Source organism: Oryza brachyantha, chromosome 2, assembly GCF_000231095.2.
Source record: "Oryza brachyantha chromosome 2, ObraRS2, whole genome shotgun sequence".
Taxonomy (NCBI): Eukaryota; Viridiplantae; Streptophyta; class Magnoliopsida; order Poales; family Poaceae; genus Oryza; species Oryza brachyantha.
Window position 1 is genome coordinate 17,177,950 of NC_023164.2, and position 14,590 is coordinate 17,192,539.

Below are 14,590 nucleotides of genomic sequence, written 5' to 3' on the forward strand. Positions count from 1 at the left end.
TTATAGCCCGGAGAATGAATGCATGGATAACTCATCTGGTAAGTAAATGATACTGTACAGAACAAGATCAAGAAAAATTCTGGGTGTCACCCAGTTCACAATCTACAGGAGTTTCAGTTTCTGAGTTCATATATTCAACCATGGAAGTAAATGGGTAAACTCAGGAGGTAAAGCACACACACTGCTGAGCTCCTCTAAAAAAACAAGAACGCAGCGCCCAAGCATGCGCTATGCTGTTAGGCCTTCTTCCAATGTTTGATTACACCAGTACAAAATCACGAAGTCAACCCACACTGCCAAGTGATCGCTCAACTAAGTCAGCCATTCGTATCAGGTACAACCACTATCTCCCATGGTGTTCTCCAAAGGGGCATCATCCATGATGTCCATGCGCATCAGGTCATAATGCAAGCCATAGTGCCTAGCCACTTTCTCTCATACATTGGCCAGGGAGAAGATATCTGTACTGATCTACTTTCTCTAGCAGATAAGCAGGAAGATGGACGGCAGAATATGTGCTAGGGATTGGACCCAGCTTGGCAATGATTTCTTGGAATGTGTATTCTTCAGGAAGCATGTCGAAAAGATCAGCTCCATGGCATATCACATGCTGTATTCTTTTGGGGTTCAGGAAATACTTAAATCTAATCCGATCAACATGGCTATAAGCTTGCATTTTGAAGACAAAGTCACTAATGTAGCGAAAGCAAAAGCTGCAGTGCCATCCTGAATCAGCCAGAAGGTCATCTGTTTGCCGGAAATGTGCATACCTCGTCTTTCCAGCCCGGTATCTATGAATTGAAGCCCTCCAACTTTTGTCATCAAGGAAAAATTCAAATGAGTAAAGATAGTTCCTAAGCTGGAGATGAAGTACTTCAGGTATGTCGTCGCACCATCTCAAGAGGTTGATCGTGTGCCCACTTGGAATCTCATCAACATCAGACATGATCAACAGGTCATCATCTGTAATTCCAGCTATTTTAATAAGCTGGTCAAGAGCAACCCTCTGATATGACTCCTCGACAAATGGGTTCTCCCCCTTCACAAACCGTCCACCTATCATACCATAGGTCAACCTTGATTCAGCAAACTCAAAACGTTGACGGCTTTCCTTGAAGTGGAGATCCTTTTTCAGCCCAGTGAAGGTTGAGTTCGACTCAAGCAACACAAATTCTGACACATATGGGCTAAGTTCATGCCAGCGGATATCAAGAATATCAAGCTCGTTGCTGAAAAGCACAGCATCAAAAACACGCCGCGGCGTTTCCCTCACTTTCCATCCATGCAACTTGCATAAGTTGGCCATTGAGACATTTTCGTTGTAGTAGTGAGGAAGTATGTTGAAGGGTTTTGGGGGCTTTTCCCAGATTGGTCTGAGAAAGTAGGTGACTTTCTGGCCATGAACGTATATAACAAATATCAAAATTGGCAGACCAATCAAAAGGATCAGAAGTGCTCTTAAATCAAATCCCCGAAGTGCACACTTCAGCCTTGACATACTGAAAACTGCCTTTGAACCATGCTGCAAATGAAATCAGAAGTAAGAAACTAGACTAGAACGAAAATATGAATAGAGCTAAAAGCAAAACAAGGCAACGTATGGCGATGTTCTTGACACAACAACGGAAACCCCAGTGAAATATATAAACCACAAAGATATTCATCAACACTGGTTACAGGACCCAGGACATTGGTTTTATCAAACAATAGCACATTAGCGCTTAACGAAAATGCAAGCTGTATAGCAGTATTAAGGACTGCTGCAAAGAAAGCTTATTCAGATGAGTGTGACAGATGAGTTCGTCAAAAACAAGGTGGTACTAATCAATTTGAAGGGCAAATAAAACAACATCATCTATGTAAGAGTACGTGCATACTTTACAATGATTATTTAAGGCTTCAAGCACACAGAGTTTCATAGGCAAGTTAAAAATCAACATCCTACAAAGTCAATCAAGGTTTTCGAGCATTCACCATGAGTGCATTTCTTAGCAGCATCCAAAGATAATTATTTTGTTTAACAATGTTAAAGCGCACTACTTTCAGATAATAAAGTATAGGTAGAACAAGTACTCCTACTCATTACAATGTCTGAATACGTATTTATAAAAAAAAAACAGCATCGCTATCAATAACATGCTAATGCAGATCCACCAAACAAAAAATAATGGGAATCATCTAATCATTTACTATCTGCTTAATTATTTCCTTCCGTGCCATGAATGATCCCATCATCCCAACCTGGACTTTGCGAAAAAGAGATATAATTTCCACATGTATGTACCCAGAGAAAAACAGTAAAGCTCCAGAATTATAGGCTGGACACCCGATTCTGCCAGCTCGCGAGATGCTACCGGCACCAGAAACATCCAAAAGCCTCGAACTCCACCTAATCCCAATCTCGAGTACCAGGGCAAGTACTCCGATTCGTCGAAAAAAAAAACAATTAAGCAAATCTCGCAACCAATAAACAATCCAAAACCAGAGCTTTTCGAGAGAGCTCAGCCCACCATTAATCGATAATTGAGATTGATAAACACAGAAGGGCAAAACGAGCAAGAGCAACTTCGATTGCGTCGAAGCAGCATCGAGGAAGGAAGCAATTTTTATCACGCAGAAACCAAACGCGATACCCAAAACGAACAGCAGAAGAACGGTTTTTTTTTTTCACTTTTTTTTTCTTTGCTGTGGACCCAACCGAGAGAAACACGGCGCGGGGAGGGAGAGGGAGCGAAAGGGACAGATCTGGCCCGGTTGGCCGGCCGCGTCGCGCGGAGGGGAGGGGGCATGGCCGCAAGGCGGAGGGACGGAGGGAGAGGGAAGAGAGAACCCGCCGCTCACCTCGCTGTCGCAGACGTCCTCGCAGATGCCGTCGGTCTTTTTGCAGTTGTAGTACCCGCCGGCCTCCATCCTCCTCCTCCTCCTCCTCCTCCTCGGCCCGCGGAAGAAACCCACTTGCGCCCACGCGCGCGGGGGACGCGGGAGCTTCTCCGGCGGGGGACGTCAGGCAAGCGCTTCTCCCCGCTCCAATGGCGCGCACGCACAGGCCGATCGTACCGTACTCTGGCGCTCAGCTCCGCTCCGCCGCGCCGGGGCGGTGGTCTCCTCGACTCCTCCTCTTTTGCGTTCCGCCCCCTGGAAGCGCACGGTAATCGCAGCTCCCTCCCTCCCCGCCGCGTGGGGACGTGCGGTGCGGGGGTGCGGTTCGATGCGGGAGGGCGAGGGCGAGGGCGAGGGCGAGGGGGGGATTAGTGGAAGCGGGGCGGGTGGGTCGGGTTATTATAGCCGTTTGGGTGGAGGTGGAGGGGGTCGTTGTTTGTCCTCGTGCATGGGGCATCTTCCGTCAGGGTTAAGCACTCACTAGGGCCTCAGATTTTGGGGTGGGGGGTTAAAGGGGTTGTTTAGTTTGTAAATTTCTTAAAAAATATCACATCAAGTTTTTAATACATATTTGAAGTATTAATCGTAGTTTAATTATAAAAACAAATTTTAGATTTCGCCTGAAAACCATGAGACGTATATTTTGGGTCTAATTAATCCGTCATTAAAGCATGTTGGTTACTGTAGCACTTATGGCTAATCATGCACTAATTAGTCTTAAAAAATTTATCTCACGATTTTATACATAACTGTGCAATTAGTTTTTTGTTCATCTATATTTAATGCTTTATTTAGATGTCCAAAGATTCGATGTGATGTGTTTAGAAACTTTTTGAGAACTAGACCAGACCTAATACTGTATTACTGTCAAGCTGTCATGTCATGTTCTTTTTCTTAAATCACCTTTATTATGATTTCTTTTCTTTTCCGCAACGAAATAATCCCTCATGGTTGATACTCCCTCTCTATCCGCAACGAAATACTCCCTCCATCACAGATTATATGAAATTATGACTATTCACTTGTAATTTTTAACCATTCATCTTATTCAAAAATTTTGATGCAAATATAAAAATTTATAAGTAATACTTAAACTACTTCTAATAATAAACAAAATAAATAATATTTTTTAATTTTTTAAATAAGACGAGTGGTCAAATATTACAAACAGAAAATCAAAATCTCATATAATATGGGACGGAGGGAGTAAATACAAGTCATGTCCTTTATTTTTTAAAAAAAAATCAATATATCTATTCCCCTTTTAGAAGTCCAATTTCAATGCATTAATTGATCTAAATGAGAAGCATTTGCTGGACCACTAAAAAAGGCAAAAAAAATAATGGCTTTCTAAGGTAGCCAGAGGGAAATCCTAAATTTGAAAATTATATTAGCATATTTTTCACATGAACATTACCATATATTTATTTTTTGCAATATTTTTATTTAAACATAGTTAAAATAGTAACAATGAATTGTATAGTGAAAACTATGTCGATGCCTAAAATAAGAACAAAAACTTACAAAAGCGGTGGCATATGGTTTTAACAAATATCAATGCATGATCTCATGGATGTAATCATTAAGTGGCCAATTATCAAGTGCAGCTATAGGAGGTATCAAGATGATCAATTATCTCTTCAACCGTCTGCTTAGGGCGAGGTGGCGTGCCACAATAGAAAATATAGCATTGGGTACATTATCACAATTATACTTTTGTGGGAAATTTTCAGCACTCTGCTTGTAGCTACACTATCAGAAACAAAATTAGCTTTTTTTTTTGCTTTTTCCAAAAAAAAAGTGTATGTCTGGCACTTGGTAATCCAAAACTACACACCAATCATCCTGTCAGCCTGCCTGTCTAGATTGGATTCGAATAGGTTGATGAATGATGATGAGGAGGATGTGAGATGTAATGACAATTAGGCATCTTGGCAACATGCTTTATATACTCTGGTCTCTGTACTCTGCGCTTTTGTGTTTCTCTTGCCCCCCCCTTTTTTTCCTTTTGATAATACAGTAAAGAGTTGTGTCCGAATCATGGCGAACCATGTGCAACTAGCTTGTTACTAACCATGCAAACTTATTGATAAAAAAACCATTAACTTGAAAGCATACTAGTATGGATGAATCTTGTCTAACGTATTGATCTCTAACTAACATGGGTCATTGATATGTGAGTCTATAGAGTTATATAGCGAATATATCGATTACTCATGACATCATGACAATAGATTAACAATTATGTATCCCTAAACATATATGGTGTGTTTGGTTCATAACATCTAACTCATCATGGCTCAGTGTATGCCATATGCCACTTGTTTGGTTTCTTGGATAGGCCTGTGAGCCTGGCCGTGGGCATGCAAAAAGGCAATCGGAGCCTGGCTCCAAGAAAACGAGCTAGAGATTCGCTTTTGTTCAGCCTGGCTACCTTGAACGAAGAAAGCACAACCTACGTGCAGTGTTTCTACCGAATATTTCACAAGTGACGCATATATGTATGGAACCAAACAACTTTATTAAGGAGACAGGATGAGCAATCCCAACTTACCAAACAAACCAATATCCATGCTGGAAACAAATTCAGCTGAGCCAAGCTCGGTGGGACAGGCTAGGCCATCTAGCCTACAGGTAACCAGACATGTTTTTGATGGAAGTTTAGTGAAACCAAGTCCGTTTCTTTGAGCATGACTACTCGTGGATGTGGTGTGTTTACATCTTTTGTTGATTTCAAAAAATTTGGCAAATCCTCGTGTTAGATATATTATCTGAATTAGTATCTATATATATTTGGATTATATTAGTAGATTCTTAACATGACTCCTAGTCTTTTTCTTTTATGACTCGTAGAGTTTTCTAATAAGACTTGTATTCTTTTTCTATATGACTCTCATGTTTCTTCTTATATATATCTCTCTTATAAGCTATACGAAAGGGTGAGATGGCCCGTTATATTCTCCTGTGGTGTAATCATCATCTCATAGTATTTATGTCGGTTGGTGCCTATAATTTTTTTCCATCAGGATTTTCCACACTAAATCATGTCTTTTCCATCTGACCTTAATTTCTTAACAAGTGGTATCAGAGCCATCGATGCCTGTTCCACCGTCTTGTTGGTTGATCCGGTCAATCTCCCTTAACGCCTCGTATAATCGTGCTTCCGTTACTAGTTAATCATACCGTAAATCCCAGAAAAAAAAATGTGACTAAATCGGGGGATAACAGAATTGAACAGGTCATTCAGCAAGTCGGCTGAGACCCGTTGAGTTGCAGTTTCTGTGTTCCTTTTTGTTTCCCTGGAACCGGGGAGTTGTCAATGGCTGCTTCTGCTTTCTGATGATTTTCCTTTGTCTTCCCATGTCGAATTGTCGAGCAGAGGACTGGGTGGAAGTGTAGAGAACATGCACCGTGGAAGGACACGTGCAAAATAGAGACCTTGCTATCTTTGCTGTGTCCACGTTACGCCCGAACCTATCATGCTGTTAGGCTGGGCACCACATATCTCTGGTCATGTCTTAATTCTATGGAAAAAAAAACATTTATTTTATCTTTTACAGAGATCAATGTTTCGCAATAGGAATTAAGACATAGTACGGAAAGGAAAGAAAAAAGACATACGCACCATGCATACAAACATGCAACCAAGGCATGTTGGCAGCAGTCCGCTCGGGGACGACGCGCTGGCATGTGCGAGTGGCCACGTCAGCGTAAAACCTCAAATTTCAAGAGGTTTAAAGTACTGTAGTTTTTACGGTGTATTAGTTTGAGGGTTTTGATTTGAACATATAGAGCATCTCTAAGCTAAAATTTAATAATTCTAACAAATCTAACCAATCCAATAGCCATGTGGCTGGAAAATGCATCCCTCCATTAACCAAACTTGGCCAACTTACTTCACTCTTCATCTATGTGTCTGACCATCTCCTTCTCCCTCACTTTTATTTTTGTCACTTTAGGAATATAAAAAAAATTCTCATTATCTTTACCTAACCAAGGTATTATGTTTTGAAGCTATACCATGGTTACTATTTAGTTCATCATCTAGATCTTTGGAGAAACGTCACTACCATAAAACCATATACTACATACCGTTTGTAGGTTTATTTAGAACCGATAATAGGCATAATATCATAGTCATTTCATGTTAAAACCTGATAATAATATTTTTATCGACTAGTAACAAAGCCTGCTAAATTAGACATGAGCAACTAAGTCTTGACCGCTCGGGGGACCCCTCTTTCTATCAACCTCGGTCCTCCCCCTTCCTAATCTCTGATTGTTTCCCAAACATAGTCAGTCCTCTCTCCGCATCTCTGATCCCCCAATCCAGCCACACGTGCAACCTTCTTCCACAATAGCTTGGTGGGCTAAAAATATGGCGATATGGGTAACATAGAGGAGCGATGGACATAGAAAAATGATAGACCGATGGTGTAGTAACCTTATTAGTGCAACGACCTTGGAGGTAAAGTTGGAGACAACGGCGATGTGGTGACAGTGCGGCTCTCTCCAAATGTAGTGGCTAGGAGACCAAGGCCATCTAATCCACTGATGTCACCACTTTCAATTGCTTTTGAGCATGACACACGACTGACCACGATCAAGGATAGGCGTCGGGATTATGATGCGTTAAACAAGAGAGGAATAGAAAACAGTGAGAGGTGTGTTGCACCGGCATACCTACCACTCACATTGGACCCACCTAGTCATTTCAAGAAATAATGCATGATAATTTGGACCTATTTGATATACATTTAACCAAGTTTAGGGTCTATATATCTACACTTTGTAAATTTACGGACCTATAAAATATAGTTTCCGAGTACGTCGGCGTATTTTACTCATAAAAAATGTTCAACTTGATTTCGGTGGAACAGTAAATTAGTAATAAAATCAGAAAGAACTATTAACTTGTTCATTTTCAGCATAATGTTTTCGGCGAGCTTTGGCCGGCCGGCGACCGGCGTTGATGGGCACAATTAAATAGCGGTTACAAACTGAAAGGAGCCGTTGCCCTCCACATGGACATGTACCCCCGCCCACATGCGCTGCATCAATCGATCGGCACTTTGGATATCTCATGATATGCACGCACGACTTGGGCCGCGTTCGTTCGAGGAGTTCACTTCCAAAGGCGCGAAAAATATAATATTAGATTAATACATGATTAATTAATTATTAATTATTTAAAAAATATTAAATAAATTAACATGATTTTTAAATAACTTTTAGTATGAATTTTTTTTAAACGAAGAGATGAGTTAACTTATTGGGGACGGCGAACGCGCCCTCGGTGTTAATACGGGCGGCAAATGTCTCGGCTAAATACTCTCCTACCTAACCGCGGGACGCCGCCTCGCTGCTGTATTGCATTTCAATTCGGCACATGCTGCTCCCTACTCTTTATTTCGTATTATAAGATATTTTAATTTTTTATATTTATATTGATGAATACATATATAAAATATATTTATTGATTTATGAAGAAATTTAAGTAGAGCCAAAATATTTTATAACTCAGAACGCAGGAAATATTATGAATGCATGCGAGCTGTTAAATACTACTACCTCCGTCCCTAAATGTTTGACGCTGTTAACCTTTCTATATACGTTTGACTATTCATCTTATTTTAATTTTTTGGTCAAATATGTAAAACTATATATATACATAAAAGTATATTTAACAATAAATGAAATGATATAAAAAAATTAATAATTATGTAAATTTTTTGAATAAGACGAGTAGTCAAACTTGTATAAAAAAGCCTACGGCATTAAACATTTAGGGACAGAGGTAATAAGAAAAAGATGCTTAAAGAGAGAGCAAAATGCACCGGTAATCTTTAAACTTATTCGAATGTGTTATTTATATCCTAATACTGCTGGCATGCACTTACCTCCTTGGTGTTACTTTAATTTGGCGTGAACACTTTATCTATAATTTTTCATAAGCTATAAAGTTGTGACGCATTGAGTAAAATTATATATTATATATTTCTATATAATTAAAACCAAAGACACAGCATATATATACTGACCTACGTATGTCCCTGTTTTTTCCAGCTTAAGATTATTATAATCTAAATTATTGAGTCAGATTACTGTATAAGCTTGATCGTTATAATATGTAGTACAATAAGCTGCGAGTTGTTTCTTTACTAGATTATTAGAGCCTAGATTATTGGTTTTGCAAGTCTAAAGAGGGAGTGGGTGGCATGGTGAATAATTTTTCTCCCAATAATTAAAAAAAGCTTACCTAAATAAGTTTATCAGATTATAATAAGTTGAGCTTCAGATTATAATAAACTATGTTTGTTTTTTCAGCTTGCTTTCAATCATCTGGATTATAATAATATAGAAAATCATAGCAGTCAGTTCCTTCGCGCTCTTGATTATATATACGATTTATCTTTTCGTCTGCTGTTATGAACCTATGATCCCTCGTCATTTATATTATTGTCACAAAACTCTATGCATTAAGCCGTATCATTCAAAAAAAGAAAAAAGTTGTTGGACCCCTCCAAGGTTTGATCACAATCATCCATATGGCATGTAGAAATACAATTCCTCGTTAATTGCTATAGAACTCAAACTATTGACACTTTTTCCAAAAAAACAAAACGATATCTTTGTAAACAAAAGATAATTTATACATAAAGATTTTATATGTATGTTCTTAATGATTTTCAAGCAAAGATTAAAAAATAAATTACGATAAAAAAACCTAAAATTAATTCCAAATTAATAAATAAACCTTATTCAAGTATCATGAAAATTCTAGCTCAATAATCATTTAATTTCATTGACATTTTAAGATAAATGTTGTATGGATAAGAAAAATACCCATCCATATCTAGCAATTTTGCCTCTTCTTTGGACTGGCCATTGACCAGGCTCAGCCCGACGATCTTGAATAGTCGGAGCCTTATCGTCACATCCACCTTCCAATCCGGATGTGTCACTTTTGTCAGTTATCAGAGTTGAAGTGTTGAACAGTATGGTGGATTTTCTACTACTTTGCAGTGGGAATTCTCTACGGTGTAGATATACATCAACAAAAATTCTTTGTACTATCTATACTACTTTAAAACTATACTACTTAAAAAAAAGTAACGGTGGTGGCAGTGAATCTGACACTCCAACATCTATCTTGTTTTCATTATCAACTACTCTATATCCTTTAGTATTAAAAAATAGTTTTTTTACATGTTATTAATAACTTATTTCATCTCTAGAATACAAGTTTACCCTTCTAAAAAAATTTATGAAACATTTGAGGTACCAATGCAAAGCAAGGGTACTTTTATAGTATATACTATATGTACCCAACAACGTACTAACGTCCCTAAATATTTGACACCGTTGAATTTTTATATATATTTGACTATTTATCTTATTCAAGACATTTTTTTAAAAATAAGTAAAGCTATATATGCATAAAAGTATATTTAACAATAAATAAAATGATATAAAAATAATAATAATAATATAAATTTTTAAATAAGACGAATAATTAAACGTATATAAAAAAGATCTACGGCGTTAAACATTTCAGAAAAAAGAGAGTAATACTTTGAAGTGGGAATTCTACAGTGTTGCCCCTGCAGTGGCAGTGGCTGATAGATGGGACCATACCACGTGTCAGTGAACGTCAATGGAGAGGCATTACTGTAGATGATTTGAACCTAATACTTTATAAAATATATGAGTTTCCAGATGAGAGTAAGATATATACACCTTCGTTTCACAATTTTAACTTTTATAGTAAACTTTGACCATTAATTGCTCTTATAATGTTATATTAAAGTGAAAAAAAAGGTTGGTTTCCCTTAAAACAAGGTTGGTGCTTATAACTAGAACATACCCCACTGTTAATTACATAACATCATTTTTAGTGTTCGTAAATATTAAAAAGAGAAGAGTGGTCAAAGACAAAACTAAATAGTATCCCATGTCAATTATTAAGAAACAGGAGCACTTCGTAAAAGTATAAAGAGTAAGGGTTTATGAAACCGTGAGTTGAGCCCATTACTTCGTAAAAGTACTAAGCAGTAGCGCGTAGCCAAAAAACCATGATAAATTTGTCTTCAAAAAATTAGAATTCAATCTCCATGGTCTATATGGCTTCTCTGCAATTTTAGGTGCCCAAGACTCACGGTTTTAGGCTATTATCACGCGGTTTGAGCATAAAACCATCGCATGCTTGATCGAAGAAAAATAAAAATGATAAAACCCTAAAAAATTTAAAAAATAGGAAATAAATAGGAAATAAATATATTTGGTACATGTAGGACATATTAGTCGGTAAATATAAAAAATTGGTATGACCTTTGCTAATTGATATTCAAATAATTATAAATGATATTTTAAGTTAATAAATAAATATAAAACACAATTGAAATTAAAAATTCATGCATGTACCATAATAGGGTATCAATTAGTATAAGGTTTATAGTGTACATTATACAAATATTTTAGTGCCCATGATAAAATCACAAATGACACAATCAAATATTATTCATGGCATGAATAGAGATATATATGGAGAGTCATGAATACCTGTGAGAACATCTGAACACGTCACACATGCCAGCGGTACGCTAAAATGTTTAAAATATATTGGGAAAATAGGAAGTATGTATTCTAGGAAAATTATGATATAGTCTTCTTACACCTCTATTCATTTTCCCCTATTTAGTTAGTTTTGGTTTAAAATTCGATCGTAGAATTATTATTTTTAGAAACATTGAACACCAGGTTGCTTTACAAATACACATCTATTCCTAGGGATTTTGTGATTTTTGCCACCAATATGTTTTTTTTTTGAATCTAGTCTAAATTCACATGGGTGCTACCGTCGATAACCGATATTGTTTCCCAGAGACACGAGTTATCACCGGTAACCACGGTGGTAACCGCAGTAACAGAAAACGTCATAAAAACTATGGTCATGCAGATGTTACCAACAATGAGGGAGATCTAATAGTAGGATTTTCTATTAATGTGATACTACCGTGTTTGAGTTGGTGATCCTTTTAGTTTTCTTGGCACAATGGATTAATTGTAGTTAACGTTTTATACTGTTGACGGTATAATAATTGGTTGAAACTCCCTTCAAGTAAAGCCCGGGATATTTTATTAATTAATTCCATGGTAGAAAAAGAATAAGAGAGGAATCTGCAGAACTATTCAACTGGGACAGCTCTTATGTTAGTCAGGTCCTACGTGTATCAGAAGATTATATCTTTTTTGGGAAGTACGATTAGAGTTGATCAGAGGGCATTAGCATGTTCATTAGAGGTGGAACAAATATCTATCTATAAAAAAAGAGGAGAGAATCTGCAATTACAATATGCTCGCTGACTTGGAAACAACAGAATACCTAGACTTCCTCAACAAATAAGAAAAAACTACTACTAATATGCATTATCTTCAGCGAGAGAGGTATCACCTTTACAGACATGTCCAAAATTTAACCCTATATTTTTCTTCTACTTATGTTTAAAAATTATAATTTGAATTTTTAACCTTAAATTTGGAGTTGATTTTGAGGTTTTTTTACTGAAATTTATTTTCTAGCCTTAGCTTTTAGATCGTTATGAATACGTACAAATTATTTTTTATTTGTAAATATGTCGTTTGGTTTTTTCATATAAAAGACAAACAATTACCCCCTAAGTGTTCTTTTGCATATCTATCTTTGCAACTGATGATCTTCCTTGGCTGCCTATGACACTTCCAATAAATTTAGAGTTGATCTCGAGGGTTTTTCATCATAGATTATTTTTAACATTTATTTTTATATCGCTAAGAGCATATATATATATATATATATATATATATAATTAATAAATTATTTTTTTATAAATAAATATATGTTTGGTTTTTTCTTAAAACGCTAAACAATTACCCTGAGAATTCAGAGTAGACGCATGTGTGTCGTAGATCGAAAATTAATAGCGACATTTGGCATGCAAGGATGTAAGCTCTTGCCTAGTCAATACTAATACGACATGTTGATTTGGATGGAATTGCCTGTCGTTGAGGTATTATTGGTTAGGAGGAAGTCAGTCCTGTTGTTTCTGTCAAACTCACTATCAACTCGGCCGGCGGTGTTTATGCGCAACAATTATGTCTGGAACACGAGAATTTCAATAGATTTGCAGCAAATTGTGTAGTCTTCATGCGGTTCTTGAGGAACTCTAATGTTTCTGAAACATGATTACAAAACCATTGCCTACCCGTTTCAGACTATCAGTTCAGTCACTACTCTAATGTTCTTGCTAGTTTGTGCAGATGGCAAAAGGAGAAGATGGACAAAAATAAGAGAGCGCTGGAAAAAAATAAGTCCCTTTTTTTGTCCGAGTGCGTGGTAGAAACGGTTTAGACGGCAGGAGAAAGATGACGGCGGCTCAGGTTGCGTTCGGGAGAGGGAGTTGGGACCCTTCTCACCAGTATAAAAAAGTGGAATAGCAAATAATTAATTAAGTATTAGCTATAAATATTTTAAAAAATAGATTGCACTCTTAAAAGTAACTTTTATTTAAATATTTAATAAACACGTAAGGTTTAGTAGTTTGAATAACGTAGTTATGAAAAATGAGAGAGTAAAAGATGGAAAAGAGCTTGTTGAATGCACCCTTTGGTCATATAGGACACATACAAAGTCAATTATTAGTTAACTCTCTTAATCGTCACACCAGCAAATATAGTAATATGGATAAAAGAGATAAGGTGAAAGAGAAAAAACTATTATTATGAATAGCAACGACTCCAAGTCAACTCCTAGCATTATAAAAGTAAATTTTGTTACATGGGGTGAAAAAATAGTAGGATAATAAAACATTATTTTATTATATCAATAAAGAAAATACATGTCCTTATAAGATAGTTTATTGTTACTTATGTGGATCAGAGAAGAGTTAATACTAGGCTCTGACTTTGAGTATGCCCTTATTTAGTCATTATCGATTATGGATTATGTTTCACGAAAAAATATTCATATAAAAGTTCCTGTGTGATATTTCTAAAGTAAAATTTTCACTTCGGTAGTTTATCCTTACATAGGTAGCAAAAATAAAAAATAAAAAATCTTTGTAAGAAACAAGCGGGGCCTTAGCAGAAGCTGAGAGCAATTGACTTCAGACAAAGGCAAGTGGTCGCCATCATAATGTGCTCATCCTCCACTGGTTATGTGATACAGTTTGCCAAGCCACAAATGTTCTTTGGCGCCGTAGCGACCAGTTTGCCCTATCTCCCAGGACACCTTCAAGCGAAGCGATCCGTCTGGACTGACCGAGAAAGATTTGATGGCAACTGATAGATAGACCCATGCACACAGCCACGCGTGCCAGATGCTGATATCCATCCATCTCTGTAGCAATGCAAGCCCAAGCGTCTCTTGCTGATCACAGAATTCAGAAAGATCAGAAGCCTGATCTTTTCTTCTTCGGTTCTTTTTTGGCCTGGTTAAATTTTAGCCAGTTTTGTCTGCACAAGAATTATTGCACACCGATGCATCAGTGAAATAGGTAAAGTAAAGAACTTAAAATTACACTCCATCAGTCCATCTATCTGCAAAACTCTCATTAGAGTTTACAGTTGACAGTCACTTGGAATATCCCCATAGCATCTCCCGTTTCTGTGGCTTGAAATCTGGGGTGTTCATGTCAGTAGAGACAGTGGCCATTTGTGGCCTGTCCATCTA

At 37.2% G+C, this 14,590-nt stretch overlaps 1 protein-coding gene across 1 annotated transcript; it reads right to left on the reverse strand.

Moving 5' to 3' along the window:
• LOC102715176 (beta-1,4-mannosyl-glycoprotein 4-beta-N-acetylglucosaminyltransferase-like) lies at positions 1–3,227 on the reverse strand. The gene is made up of 2 exons (XM_006647385.3): positions 2,842–3,227; positions 1–1,522 (listed from the first exon to the last, which is right to left on the reverse strand). The coding sequence occupies exons 1-2, from the start codon at positions 2,908–2,910 to the stop codon at positions 422–424; spliced, it is 1,170 nt and encodes a 389-aa protein (XP_006647448.1). The 5' UTR covers positions 2,911–3,227; the 3' UTR covers positions 1–421.
• Positions 3,228–14,590: the final 11,363 nt, after the last annotated feature.